This window comes from Lepisma saccharinum, chromosome 4 (assembly GCF_977018435.1).
Source record: "Lepisma saccharinum chromosome 4, izLepSacc3.1, whole genome shotgun sequence".
NCBI classification, from domain to species: Eukaryota; Metazoa; Arthropoda; class Insecta; order Zygentoma; family Lepismatidae; genus Lepisma; species Lepisma saccharinum.
In genome coordinates, this window is record NC_139232.1 from 11,254,669 (window position 1) to 11,270,941 (window position 16,273).

Below are 16,273 nucleotides of genomic sequence, written 5' to 3' on the forward strand. Positions count from 1 at the left end.
GATAACTAGAACTTCTGCATTAATATGAAAGCAATTTGAAATAAAAAACAACTACTTTAAGTTGTAAGTGCTTTTCATTATTTCTGATAAAAAGTTTGATCAATAAGTTTTCAAAATAGTAAATTACAACATCTCTACTGTACAATAAAACTATATGTTAAATAATTCTTTGGCATTAAAGTTTCTAATACTCTAGAATTCAATATTTATTAATCATTTTGGAACCTATGAAACTAGAGAAAACTAGCTAATTTTGAGAGTAAACACTACAATTGAAACAAAATACACCACCAAATATTTAAATATTGCAGGTCATTAATGAAAAAGTATTCTCTGATAAAATAGAAGGAAAGTGTAATCAGAGTTAAATATCTGCAAAAAGAGAGAGAGAGAGGGAGAGGGGGGGAGGGAGAGAGAGAGAGAGAGAGAGAGAGAGAGAGAGAGAGAGAGAGAGAGAGAGAGAGAGAGAATGAAGAAAATATCCCTAACCTTCCTTCTTCTAGCTGGAGGAATGATGAAATATGTAACCACACTGTTATCTCGCAAATACTGATTCCTTGATGATCCGTGGCCAGCTTCCACTTCATATTCTCCATTGAGATAATCCAAAGTGGCTTGGGTGATGTGAACTCTCCTGCAGGGAAATAAAATGCTTTATGTAAAAACAATTGCAGTTCACGTATGTAAATACTACTTCATTCAAGTTGACATTGGAAACCTTCTGTTGGTCTTCATGCTGTTTTGTTTTTAGGTATGTTTTTTTTCTGGAGACACTCATAGTGGAATCTAAGTCCTAAATCATTGGCGAATTTAGCAGTAGGGGTATGGCTCCTCCCAAAAGAGATGACTTAAGTATTATAAAAAGTATAATTGAATGTTTGATCTCAGTTTGTAACATCAAGAGGAATCACAATTTCCACCTTTGCTTTATCTCATTTTTGTAAAAATTAAACTTTTGAATTACAGCAATTCAAGGAACTTATTAATACTGTATAGTCTCTCTGACAACTTGTAACAAGAGGTCCCATGCTTGATCACCCAGTGGAGGTATTTAGTGATTCATATCCAACTTAAAACCTCCTGATGGCCTTATATGCTGGCAAATACATATACACTGCTCTCCATAAATTAAGCAACAAATGGTGATCATCCAATAGAATCAAACACAATGCCGGAGGGTGTACATATTTTATTTGTAACGAAAAGTGACCGTTGTCTGACACTAATAAGGGATATGATCCCTAACGCATTCGTTGCTTTCTTTCAGCGTGCCCACCACTCTTCTTCTCTTTTCTCCAACTGTTTTCTCTTGTACCTCACATTTTCTTGTTGTTGCTTAATTTCTGGAGGGCAGTGTATATATATATATATATATATATATATATATAGGGGAAGGAAGGGTAAAGTGGCCATGTGAGTTTTTTTCACTGTATAGTGCTTCCACCATGCGGGAGCTGGGTGAAACAGTTGCCACGGATGCTGCACTTTTCTAGAGGTGAACTCATTTTATTGTTTCTTCGCAAGTCTGATTTAAGCTAAGTGGTACAAATTGTTGATTATAGCTAAATAATAGTAAGTGTTATAATTATATGCTCTTGTGGTGTTTGATCAGCATGAAAAAACCTTTTAAATGATGTGTGTTTGAAAACGCTAAGTCATGTAGGTTAGACGTTAGACCACAGTTTTTGTGATGGCGTCATTCCAGGCAAAGTGGCCACGAAACACAGACAGACTCGAAAGGCAATGAAGGATGGATTAGATGTTTAAAATGTAAGAAGTGGGCACATGAAGAGTGCGCCGGTTGTGACGAAGAAGATGATGAGTTTGAGTGCGAATTTTGCAAATAGGCCTATTTCTAATTCTTCATTGATAGACTATTGATTACGAATTACTATTTACATTATCTTGTAAAGATTTCATACTTAAGATAATACTTAAAAAACATAATACTTATTCTTAATGTGTATTACTTCAGCTTGTGTTGATTAAATACACACTTTGAATCAATGTGATTTGTTCATTTACCTATGCAGGTAAAATGGGAAGGGGCTGGCCACTTTACCCAACCTAGGCAGGCAAAGTGGCCACTTCGTACTTTTTTTTTAAAAAAAAATAATGTGTACATTTCTAAACAACAAGAATTAAAAAAAATAAAATAGAAATTGGAAGTAAAGTTATTATATTTACTATTGGTCTATGTTTCTATAACTTTACTGATTAAAAAGGTATGATATGAATTCATCAAACCTTAGAGTGGCCACTTTACCCTTCCTTCCCCTATATATATTGTATGTATGTATGTATGTATGTATGTATGTATCCCACTTTAAATTGTAGGTCTACTCACTATTAGCCTGTGTGCGTGTATCAGTGAGTCTGAAAAGTATCATATTTAGGACAGTGAACCCTACTGCCTACTGGCGGATTTCATTATAATTAATATTTTCACTCCTGATGAATGGAATCTCACATAACATTGAATGATTTATGGTTCTAGTGGATCACATTGTTCCATTAGGGACTTCTGCTGTCTCAATTGCACAGCAGCTGAGCTGTCCATAAAATGTCAGGGATTATTAATTACCTCCAGAAAAGAGAACACTTTCTACATCCATAGAATTGGAAAAAGCCACATGTCCGATTTATACATTTTTGACCTACATACTGCATGAAAATGAGATGCACACTGGCATCACGAGATTATAAATTACCATCCATATATGATATTTGTATTTCTGTTATTTTTTTTCACTTTTCTGTCACATTTGGCTCATCTCAATGATAAGGGTGAGTGATGATAAATTGATGAATGGACACTCACAAAGAACACTCATAACCAGGTCAGAACTCAAACCTGGGAATTTTGGTGGCAAGATCGAAGGTTGATCATGTAAAGTTTTCTAACAGCTTGCAGCAAACCTCATATGGTGTAGAAAGCCATGTCTAATGATTCATTCTTAATGTAAAAGATATGTTGTTCATAGTTTACATGTAAGGTAAATGCACCGCTGTGCATGTACACACATGCCATGAAGGCATATGGGGTGATGTGGAGTTGATCTTGGCCATAGTTGGGATGATGTCATCAGCATCACACCTGGCCACCTTTACCCAGGCCCGTAGCCAGAATTCATCTCCAGGGGGCTCACGGGTTATTAGGGGGGCTCACGAGTTATTAGGGGGGCTCTGTACATCAAGTTCATTTTTCAAAAGTTTTAACTGTATTAAATGAAGGTAAATTATGTGTGGGGGGAAAGGGTCATTAAGTTACATAAAGTTTAGAAATATCACACAAATACTACATTTTCTCTATATCTTTTAAAATATCGCTTGAAGTGTTAATTGGCTGCTACTGAAATCACCTTTACTACACACTCCATACTACGTTTGATGATGCAGATATTTATATCACCCAAGAAAAGATGTACAATATTCAATCATAGTGTATACATTCCACTCCCCGGCCGAAACAATAAAACTCCCCTTCGTTCCCAAAACTTGGGAGCTGTTAACCTTTGACGCAGATGAGGAGGGAATTTGCATAATGACATCAAAGTCACAGATTTTTGTATAAATTAGAGGTCTCAACAGGGGCAACGAAGGTAGAGATAAAGAAGCTCCCCTGTGAAGGAACTTTCTGAAGTCTAGAGAAGAGATTCTCCTAAATGCTTGCCGCTACTTAAGACTCCTCCTTATAAATACGATGAACAAATGTAATAGATGCTGTTCATGTTCCCTGAATTTATCCTTCATCAAAGTTGTGATTGATTGATTGATTTGTTGTTTTAAGTCCACTTTATGCACAGTAAGGCTAATCGGGACTGGACCTACATTTTAAAGTGGGATCCGAACCACTTGTGCCTCCAGCAGGTATCGAACCCGGGACCCCTTGATTGCAAGGCGACGACGCGACCACTGCGCCATCGAGGAGGCCTCAAAGTTGTGAGCAAAATAATGTCTGCTGACTACTTTTTCACTCTTCACTGCAAACAAATTACACAAAATAGTTTTACCTAATGTCAAGGGGGCTGGCCCCTGCTTGCCTTTACCCTCCCCCCCCCCCAGGTACCCCAGCCCCGAAGCCGATTTATGCGGGGACAAGGTCAGAAAAATTCCAACCCACCCCAGGAATCAAACCTGGATTTCCCACATTCATAGTTTACATATACAAGAAAAATTTACATGAAGTTCCGGTTGCCTTCGAAGTGATCTTTTATGACATTAAATACAGCTTATAAATGCCAAATGGAGATGTACAAAATCGTTGTAGGATGAGTCCAATGTAAACTTGTCACGAATAATGAATTTGAAAGAAAAACGTAACAATATAACTTACAACTTCGGATTTGGTTCCTCTGACTAGGATGGGTTAAAAGTTTACACTGTCAACAGTTGACACTCTAACTGAACTTTAAAATTGCGAGCACAAATCCTGAATCAGTTATTCTGTAACCTGCTGTGCACGGGCGTATATACAGGGTGATTGGTAATTCGACCTATTCCTGGAAAGGGGTAATACTAGAGCACATTTGCAACAAATTTGACCCTATGCACACGTCATGAAGAAATTTGGAAATTATCGTTAATATCGAAGAGGATTACTAAAAAAAATGGTAACAAACTTAGCGTACAAATTACGGAAAAAACTTCCTCGTTTCATAAGCTCTCCAAAAAGATACAAATGTTGTCAACTGGCACACGGGTTGGGGTAAAAATCTGCTATCTCAAAATGTTGAAACTTTACTACAAACTCAGTGCATAAGTGTAGGAAACTATTTTTCCCCCTGATTTCTCTCCACTTACAATGCAATTATTTACACCTTATTGTCTCGGTTTTTCACTGCCATCGTATAGTGTGCATCTGGATTTACAGTCTTCAAAATTCTCATCCTGGGTGAAACAAAAGGCTATCACACAGACCTTCCCCTCCCGTCCTGACTCTTTATCCTAAGTATTGTCTCTGCTTTGGATTAAATTTCATTAAAGTTCTCAGAACTCTCTCTTTGTTTTTTTCTTGTTTTTTAAATATTTCTATTAGAATACTGTCATGTTCACAGTACTAAACAGTCCACCTTTTGAGGTGCCTAAGATAATCTTGCACTGCATGAAAACAATTTGGTTAAACAAGTGGAGATGTTTCGAACTCCCCACAGGTTACACAGCGAAGAAACTGAAGAAAAGCTTTCTGAGATATTTCTCTTCTGGTAAATTGTAAAGTCTTTAAATTTTCTTAGAATTAATGAATACATTTCCACAAGTCACGTTACTTGATACTTTTCCGTTCATCTTGTGTCAAACAACTTGAGAATGTTACGGTGTTTGACTGGTTTTCTTGCACGGAGTTGTCAAAAATCAAACTGCTTTAGGAGGACTCAAGGGAAAAAAATATAACTGATTTGACAGTCCCAATGCAGTTTCTCATCGCAGAAATTCCGAAACTATCAGGATATTGTAAACACTTGCTCTGCAGTTCCATCTGGTGTGTGGAATTTCGTAATTTCCTTCCCATCCATATTCCATCCTATACGTCTCGAATTTAAGAGAATACAATAAATCCGAATAAATTTTTATGAACAAGCCGATAGAATAGGTAATATGGTAATTTTACTGAACCATAAGGGGGAGTTTGGACCTGCTGAACCTTCCCACCTTAAATACGCCCATGCTGGTGTGGTAAGAGATAGCCAATCTGTACTTTTTGCCATTATCTGATGAAGTTCAAAAGTGCATTCCGTTCAACAGTTGCTCTTTCCAAAGAATCTCAAATCTGTCCTTTCTCCCCCTCCCCCAGTGTGCTCTTACATGACACGCTGACTGTAGCACGCATTCCACTTATACTGAAAAATGTTTCACCTGAAGATGAGATGAGGTAAAGCAGCGCCATCTCAAAATAGAATAAGAAAAGTAAAAATTGAAAACGTCTGCTTAAGGCTATGATAGTGAAGAACTGTTGTCACCTAACATTCACAAACGCACACAAAAAGGAGTTGTTTTCAGATACTATACCAAATCCGCAAGGCTTACATGAACATTTTATGACTTACAAATGAAGCAAACAGAGACTTGCCTTGCTCTACTTTTACCCTTTTTATCATTCTTTCCCAGCTCTGTTTACATTTGAGGTTGTATTTCTGTCAGTGGGACCATAAATCTTCCGCAAACGTGATCTCTGTCCCTGTTCCGAGAAGTCTTGTTTGACGAAGATCCATAAACCAACCCAGAAGCAGGTAAAAAATGTTTCATTGCCACTTTCTCGAATCATTTCAAAGAAAAATTCAAGATATTATTGAAATTGTCATGTATGTTTTAGAAAATGGAAACTTCATTCTTTAGTGTTAGATGGAATGAACAAGAATAATTTAGTGCTTGGCAAAGATTCAGAATTATGAGTGAAAGATCAAATCCTTTATGTGATGAGGCAGAACAAGAAAAACCATGATGAGATGCAAAGTTTTGGATCTCATCATTTGTCAAAATAAACTTTCATTTTCACACAGTTCCTGCTTTAAGATGTAGGTGCATGTTTGGCTTGATTTCCAAATCGCAGTCACAGATGATTCGTGTTTTCAGCACCGGTTCTCAGCACAAAAATTTCAGCCTCATTGATTGATTGATTGGAGTGGCTTTTCTGCCACTTTTGGCTAATCGCAAAGATGAGGATGAGTGCTGATATGATGAAATTAATGAAGGGATACTCACAAAGATTATCCACATCCGGACTGGGATTTCAACCCTGTACCCCTGGCGTCACAGTGTGCTGTGATAAACACACTGTCACAAAGGTTGGCTTCAGCCTTATTGACTGAGAGCATTGAGTGAACATTTCGAGATCGATGCATAAAACAATATCCAAGGTTCATATTACACCAGGAGGGTCTCTGCAAACATGTGCCAACAGCAACAACTTAAACAGTTATAACGGATTTTTAGAAGGGAAAAGGTGCAGCGGTGTAGTGTTACTTCATTGCTTTGCCTTTTAAAAAAATGTGAGGGGAAACAGATATGACCACCACCAACTGTGTTTTCCAGTGCATTACCCAGGTTCTCCGCCAGCCTCCATGTTGTTAGCCAGTGTAACGTCATTCGACCACACATCATACTGCCATTTCCGGAGGCCCAGAACACCACACAGAACACGACCAGAGTGGATTCCAACCCGCATGTTCAGTTGTACATCTGTAGCTTCCACCACGGACCTGAAAAGAGAGAACACATGAAAAACTATTAGTCTATTCACTCTGAAGGAATAATGTTTCAAGATGCAGTAATACAAGTAATATTCTACTGAATATCAAAACTAAGTTTACATAAGGAATGCACTCTAATTTTGGATAATCAGATAATATCAAAATTATATTACATAAGGGATGTAATCTCATTTTGGATATCCAGTATCCAAAATTTGATAAGCTTGTAAAGAGTGTATAGATTGATTGATTGATATTATTTTATGTCATGTTTTGTGCCTCTTGGCTAATTTGCGAAGATGGGGATGAGTGATGAAATGAATAAAATTGATGAATGGACATTCACAAACAACCAAGCCCGAGCGTTTAGACCAGCCTGTACTGGTCGAGCAATGATCCGCAGACTCCTAGGTCAGAGTGTACAGTAAAACCTCGTTAATCCGGACTAATGGGGGGATAAGTTGACCGGTTTAACGAAAGTCCGGATTAACTGAAATAACCTAAAATAACAGTAGAAAGTGCATTAAAACTTTGTTTGTAGCAACAAAACACGTTTATTATGGTACTTAAAGGGCATAGGCCTAAATACACTATACAGTACAGTACAAAGTGTGCGGGAAACAGAATTTCATCAGTGGTTGACTGCCTTTTCTTTGGGAAGTTCTCTTGTTGCCTTCTAGCCACATTTAAAACCTTGCATTCAGCTTAATCCGGACAGGCCAAAAAAAAAGCAAAGTCCGGCTTATCGGGGTCCGGATTAACGAGGTTTTACTGTAATTATATTGATCTATTTTCTTCCAAAACGTGGCCAACCCCTATAACCCCCTATAATAATATTCATAATATCTGGCAACGCACGCATGCACAGACATACATACTAGGGCTGAGCTAATACCTTTGATAGCGATACTCTCACCCACAGGCGTAACTCCGAAGTTATCTTCGGGGGTGGGGAGTTCATGTTGATCGACGAAAAGCATGCATCATTACACGTATACATACACCCCCCATATATATATATATATATATATATATATATATATATATTATATATATATATATATATATATATATATACAGGGTTAGTCAAAATTATGTTAACACGCAATGGACAAAACACGTAGAGGTCAGAAATACAGTTATGATTGAAATGTATTGGAACATGTACTGTTAGATTTGTAGGTGGTGCACAGCTGATCATTGGAAATGTCTTCAATCTCTTCTCTTTCTCTTTTTAGGTGACATAATGGCCGACCGATTGACACTGGGCAAAGAAGATATGTAGCTAGCGCGATGGAAATGTACGTTTCGCCGACCCTTGTCCGTGAAAAGTTTCGACAGCAATTTTCACGTGACCCACCAAGCCGTTTAACAGTGTACCGCATCTACAAGAAGTCTGTGGCTATGGGATCAGTAGCTAACAACTGTCGAGCCAATGCAGGACGTCCAAGATCAGGAAGATGTGAAGAGAACATCGCTGTTGTACAGGGAGCCGTGTTGGACAGTCCTTCTAAATCAAGTGTACGATGCAGTTTGGAAACAGGAATTCCTCAAAAAAACGTGTGGCGCATCTTGAAACATGTCCTTGGGATGAGACCATACCACATCCAAGTCAGCCAAGCGTTAACAGTGGTGCAGAAATGTAAGCGGGTGGAATGCTGTCAGATTTTAGCTGAAATTACGAATATCCGTCGGGATATTGGGAATGTCATGGCATTCAGCAATGAAGCCACTTTTCACACAAGTGGATTTCTGAACCGACACAACACGATTTTCTGGGCCACCGAAAACCGACGAGTCATTCGGGAGCATGAACGAGACTCCCCCAAAGTGAATGTTTGGTGCGCTGTGACCGCCGCTGGAGTTATTGGACCCTACTTCTTTGATACACCAACAGTAACTTATGACGTTTACTTACAGATGTTGCAGGAGTACGCCATTGATGAACTACCACTAGAAATCTGCCGTGCAGGGTATTTCAATAAGATGGCGCTCCACCGCACTGGGCCCGTATTGTTAGAAACTATCTCGATGAGACGTTTCCAGGACGATGGATTGGTCATGATGGACCATTGCGCTGGCCTCTATACTCTCCAGACTGAAAACCTTGTGACTTCTGGTTATGGGGCATGCATGATTAAGGAGTGCGTTTACAGTAGGAAGGTTCGCGACATCAATGACCTCAAAGACCGTATACGGGATGTGATATTATCCATACCCCGTGAAATGTGTGTACGGGCTTTACGTGCTGCTGTTAATCGGTGGTTTTTATGTGTTGAATGTAATGACCCACAGGTTGAGTGCGCAAGTCTGTAGCACTTGCAGCATATCATTGCCTACATTCCATGTTTATAGATGTCTGTCAAGTTCATTGTTCATTGTTCATACATTGTTTCTGCCATTTTAGTGTTCACATAATTTTGACTATTGAGTGTTAACATAATTTTGACTAACCCTGTGTGTGTATATATATATATATATATATATATATATATAGTTATTTTGTCCTTATTTCTTCAAAGTACGTCTCTAAGTGTGTGTGTGTGTGTGTAATGTGTGTGCGAATGTGTATGTATGTAGCATTGCTTTATATCCAATTTTTAAAAATCTCATCTCATAAGGAAGTTGTGAAATTGATACATGCATGATCAGATTCTTGCCTAATGATTTGTGCGTACAGGGTGGAAATAGATTCTTAAAGAAATGGGTTTGTTGCGACCGAAGCGAGCAAGAAAATTTTTAGAATGCTTTCTTTGCAAACTGAAAATACGTATTATTAATTATATTTTATTAACAATACTTTCATTTTACATGTCTCACGATACCACTTTGAACCGATACCGATACTTGTATAATTTCAATTTGAAATGCAAAATGCTAATTATATATATATATTCGTCTCCAGAACGCATGCGTTGCATGCTGCGTATGCGTCAATTGTGGGAAAAAGGACAGCTTGGTCTGCAACGACATTAATGTATATTTTTACATTCTAATTTCTTCATATAGGAGAAGTATTTATTTTACACGAGAGCGCTCAACTAAGCTTATATTACATTTCTTGGATCTGAAGTGAAAGAAATTAATAATTCTTTTCCCTCAATTGACGCATGCGTCACTTCAGATCCAAGAACTGTAATATAATCTTAGTTGAGCGCTCTCGTGTAAAATAAATACTTCTCCTATATGAAGAAATTAGAATGTAGAAATGCTCATGAATGTCGTCGCAGAGCAAGCTGTCCTTTTACCCACAATTGACGCATGCGTTCACGAGACGTCTGTGTATGTATGTATGTATGTATGTATGTATGTATGTACGTATGTATGTGTGTGTGTAATTATTTTTACATTTTATACCTATGCATTTCTGACGAGGGGCGACGATTAAATTAACCCACCAAACGATGCTCTCTTCCTACGATGCATCTCAACTTTACAGTTTTCTTTTTTAGATAAGTGACAATCGATCAGATGTTTCAAATGTGAGAGAAATATTAAGAGAAGCTAAGAGTGAGGCAATCGTGTCGTCGTTCTACCCCTCTCCCCCAATGTTCAACCTCCTCTAAAACTAACGGATTACTCTTCCAAAACTAACATTAAATCATCCGTGAACACAAGAATAATTGGCGATTTACCAGCCCCGGACGCAACGTTTAAAACTAACAGTAAAGCTGTAATGTGAAACCAATCTCGTCTCTCTTTTGTCCTTTATCAAAAAGAATAAAAATTAGGAAACGAAATTTAAGGTGAGAATGAAAACTTACCATTCTCTTGCTTCTATATCAGGCGATCGATTTCAGTACAGTGATATTCCGACGTGACTTTGCTTTTGATAATATACGTACTATGGGCAAATGATTTCTAAAAAAAATAAATGTATAGTTCTATCGCTTGGCGTGGAAGGAAATCCAAACCCATCACTACACTTTCCAGAAAGTAACTGCCATCAACTGTCGTTCAAAGAACATTATTCCCTTGTCGACGAAAGCAAGTAGCAATTAGAACATGTCCTATTCCGCCAAACCAGTCAAGCAGTCAGCCATGATTGCTACCTAGAAAGTTAGTTCAGCGCCAACTGGGGCATTCCTACTAGAAATCCAGTTCCGTGTGATAGGGGCTGTATCTGCGTAAGGATATTTATTTGTGTCACGTACTTGCTGTTTACGGAAACTTGAATACAGGTTCATTTAACAAATGCGCATTTTTTTTTAAACCAAAGGTAAGTTGAAAAGCTGAACGAACCTTTAAAAGGGAACAAATTTTGGTTTTGGCCGCGCTTCTAGCGACTTAAAAACAATGGTATCGACTAGTAGTATCAGTGCAAAAATATCAACCGATCGGTATCGGCTCAGCCCTAAAATATATTGTTTGCTCCTTCGGTGGTCTGTTGACCTCTGCTTCCTGCCCCTTCTGCCCTCTCTGTGTAAATAATAATTCTAAATGTTTTATGTTTCGAATGAGCGCTCTACGATCACTGATTGAGATTAAGAAACGGAACTCTCGGTAAACTGTAGAGCATCACATAGCATACAGTTTGGACATTAAGACTTTGAAATATAGTGTGTGGCTTTGGGCAGGGCCAGGAGGGGCCAAATATGGGACAAGACATCAATTATTTTGTTACTCCAACTGCCTGAAGATTAGATTTTTTGATCTGTAATTTTTGCAGCAGTTAGGTCTCTGGCAGTGGCGACGATTTGGGGGGCGGTTGCACCCTCCACATTTTGCCACTTTGGCCCCGCACTATGCCCCCTTATTTACGAAGGGAAAGTAAACTGTCTTTGCCCCCCCCCCCCCCCCAGTTTTGGAACCCAATCGCCGCCACTGGTCTCTGGTATTGCATTTGAACGAAATCAGTCGATGCGATTTATCAGGGTGTCTACAAAAAAATAATAAAACCAAAATTTCTTGACTTCTTTTGACGTCTTTTTCTTTTTCTTAACCTTTATTTATTCAGCCATTACTTAGGCAAAGTTGAAATTAGCAATTACGAAAATAAATATTTATTTAATGAAAAACCCCTACCAAAAGGCTAGTTAAAGACGAAAACTGAAGCTGTATCTATTAATGCATCCAGGACTGCATTTGAAAGACTAGTTAGTCCCTGGTGTCTGGACTCACAGCCAGTATAATTTTATGTGGGACTCGTGTTGGGGGGGAGGGGGGGGGTCGTCACTATATATTTGTGTGATTGATCCTTTATCCATCTTATCTTACAACCATTCATCCTGATCTTGGTGATTAACCAAAGAGGCAGACAAGTGAACTAAAATGAACTCAATCAATCAATTATTATACGAGGGCAATTCGAAAAAAACCCTCCGTTTGCGCATGTGCGAGAAATAGCCGGGGATAGCGACGTCAGTCCTGTGGCGCTGTGCGCAGTAGTTAAGTAGGCAATGAGCAGTGGAAGGAAAAGGTTGTGTTGCAGTTCACTCATCCGCTATAACAATTGAAAATGAACGCTCCAATAGAAAATCCGCGAAATGTGAAGTGCGTGCAGTAATACGATTTCTGTGTGCGAAAAAACTTTAGGCAGCTGCGATTCATAGCGAACTGTGTAATGTTTACGGACCAAACATGATGAGTGAAGGTGTCGTACGTGAATGGTGCCGCATGTTTAAAGATGGACGAACTGACGTGCACGATGCGGCAAAAAGTAGGCACCCATCTGTAGTCAGCAATGAACTCGTGCAGGAAATTGACAAAACGGTCCGTGAAGTCCGTCGGTTCACGATATCTGAACTTTCTGTTCGCTTTCTTCAAATTTCTCGGACTGTTTTGTACGAGGTGCTAACAGAAAAGTTGGGATACCACAAGTTCTGTGCTCGTTGGGTTCCAAAACTCCTTTCTGAGGAGCATAAATAACACCGAATGGGTTCTGCTTTGGACTTCCTCTCGCGTTATGCCGACAAAGGAGAACAATTTCTTAACAGAATTGTGACCGGCGATGAGACTGGGTGTCGTACGTGAACTCTGAAACCAAACAGCAATCAATGGAGTGGGGTAATACGCACTCACCAAAGAAACCCAGAATAAACCCTCGGCAAAGATTGTCTGCCACCAAGGCAACAGTCTTCTGGGATGCCAAAGGAGTACTGCTAGTGAAGTTCATGGAGCGTGGTTCGACCATCAATTCCAATTCAAAAGTCTACTGTGAAACGTTACGACAGCTCAGGCGAGCCATCCAGAACAAGCGTCGGGGCATGCTGACTTCCGGTGTGGTGTTGGTTCACGATAATGCTCGCCCGGACACCGTTGCACGCATTCAAGAACTTTTGGAGCAGTTCCGTTGGCATGTTTTTGATCATCCTCCCTATAGTTCAGATTTGCCGCCGAGCGACTACCACCTCTTCAGGCACATGAAACAGTGGCTTGCGTCGCACCGCTTCGACAATGACAATGCGCTTCACGATGCCGCCGTATCTTCCCAGGCGGAAGATTTTTTTTGCAGAAGGAATTTCAAACCTTGTAAAGCGTTATGACAAGGACCTCAATTTGAATGGTGATTAAGTCAAAAAGTAATGTTGTACTTTTCTAATGTGTATAATAAAAGTTCTGTATCTACGACTGTCTGTCATTGATAACCAAACAGCGTTTTTTTTTTTCCGAATTTTGATCACAAGTATATTTTTTGAAGTTTTACTGAGTTCTTGACCTAAGGTACCTGAACCAAATATAAGGGTTGATTTTCTTTCTAATGGCGTACAAAGTTAGAATGGTACGTAAAACTAATCCCAAGATTCAAAAGTAGGGACATTTCTGGACGTCTACTGAAAATTGGAAATAAAAACATTTTGGTGCAGTGAAGATTTTGTTAATTTGATGTTGATTACATTTTTTTTTACTTTCATGACTAACTTGACTGGCAGATACCGTATTTAACATTATAACCTACCGCAACAAGACTTTGGAAAATACACTTGGCGCTGTGGAGAGATTTATATTTCAAAATTCTAAGGAATTCAGGATCCCACGAAATTTATTGTGGACCACGTCTGTCTTTCACCTTATAAGAAAACGAAATTACATGTACAAATACTCGCATAGTGCTGTTAGCTACATAAGACTAAGACTGGCTTTAGAGCAATAAATAAATAAAATAAAACGACAAAAGTCTGTTTTAAAGACAACTTTATGCACAGGGACTTAACGAAACTTGATCTATAGCGTAGATTCCCATAAAAAGATGTAACTTAAAACGGGAGTGCTAATGTTGATTGATTAGGTTATTTTACGTCGCTTCTCTGCCACTTTTCACTAATCGCGACGATGAGGATGAGTGCTGATATGATGAAATTGATGAAGGGAAACTTACAAAGAACACACATGACCACGCTGGAATTCTAAACCGGGACCCCTGGCGTCGTAGCGCGCTATGCTATCCACTCCGCTATGGAGGTCTGCTAGGGAATGCGAATATGGTTAAGTTTTTGTTCTGTCTGGTAGACACTTCCTACACTTATACCCTTATGTGCCATTCCCAAACACATATCTATCTCCATGTTAGAGAGCACGTATTTACACAATTTTCTAAATTTTTATCCATGCAAAATTAACGATATTTTGGTTGATGCAACTGAAACACTACATTTGATGCGAAAAAAATATGTTGCAGCATAAACTGTGTGGTAGTGTTCTTCACCCCTCGCAATTTTACATATTTTTCAATAATTACTCTTTCCCAACTAACAGCGCTTATTTCTGTCACATGAGTACTCGCGCGTTGCCGTATTTTTTACAACACTCACTATTTTCAGTCATACAATTGTAATTCTTCAATAAAGTAGTTTCCTTTTTATTTTCTTAATATTTATTAATACTTTTTACACTAATTCTATCAATCATGAATTCTAGTAATCATTGAATAAAATAAAAAATTGAAACAAAATATAGCTCTAAAAACTCTCCGACAAGTTTTAGGTAAGATATTTCTAATCTCTACTGAGATTCCAAGAACTTTGTCTGACGCACGTGCAGCTTTTCGTGTGGCCTTTGTCCGCGGGTTTCCAAAGAATTCTCGAACTCTGTTCATAATCACAGACGACATGCTGATGCTATAGTCATGGCCCAACGCGAATGAATGTTCTTTAAGTAGAGAAGTACTTCGAAGCAAAACAAGTGCGCTTCACATGGACAAAGATTGAAGTAAGAACTTATTTCCTAGATTTCTAATTACAGTAAAACCTCGTTAAACCGAACTCCGATAAGCCGGACTTAGCTTAAGAATGCAAGGTTTTTAAATGTGGCTAGAAGTCAACAAGAGAACTTCCCAAAGAAAAGGCAGTCAACCACTGATGAAATTCTGTTTCCTGCAGACTTTGTACTGTACTGTATAGTTTATTTAGGCCTATGCCCTTTAAATACACCATAATAAACGTGTTTTGTTGCTATAAACGGAGTTTTAATGCACTTTGTACTGTTCTTCTAGGTTATTTCAGTTAATCCGGACTTTCATTAAACCGGTCAACTTATCCCCCCATTAGTCCGGATTAAGGAGGCTTTACTGTACTTGATAACGTCTTTTGAAGCAGCGACGAGTATGAATTGTAATCATTGCTCGGACACCCCCCCCCCCCCCCATCTTTGAATGCCGGAGGGTCCGAACCTTCCGCTGAGGGTCGAGCCTACGCTCTCACCAATTCCCACCGATACCAATACCGATGCTTGAAAATTATAATAATTAAAAGTTGTTCAAAATATAGATTAATATTAATGTATGTGTATTCCAGGCACAATTTACCAAGACTTTTTCTTTAAATATTTAAGAATTATATCAAAATATTAAATTACATGTATCTTATCACAAAATTTGTTTTTCATACAAAATCGATGCCAAATAAATAGAAACTGGATAATTAATAATACGCGAAAGTGTCGCACAACATTTTTGGGGACTCCATGAAAGATCAAAATACCAAAAAGTATTGGAAATTAAATTCCACCACTGGTATAGGCCGATACTGAGACATTGGTAGTTGGTACTGATACATACGGTACATTAATCCATTCATATTTAGTTGACTGGGTTCGAAATGGAAAATATGTCCAACCATACATACAAGTGTGACGTTTGCCTCTTTTTT

At 38.5% G+C, this 16,273-nt stretch overlaps 1 protein-coding gene across 9 annotated transcripts in view; it reads right to left on the reverse strand.

Annotated features, from left to right (window-relative positions):
- LOC145986374 (uncharacterized) overlaps positions 1 to 16,273 on the reverse strand; it is a 219,815-nt gene that overhangs the window by 111,026 nt on the left and 92,516 nt on the right. For all 9 annotated transcript variants that reach the window (XM_083120301.1, XM_083120300.1, XM_083120302.1 and 6 more), the window contains exons 4-5: positions 7,038 to 7,196; positions 490 to 634 (exon numbers count right to left, since the gene is read on the reverse strand). In XM_083120301.1, coding sequence (XP_082976427.1) covers positions 490 to 634; positions 7,038 to 7,196 — 304 coding nt within the window. The remainder of the gene's footprint in view (positions 1 to 489; positions 635 to 7,037; positions 7,197 to 16,273) is intronic.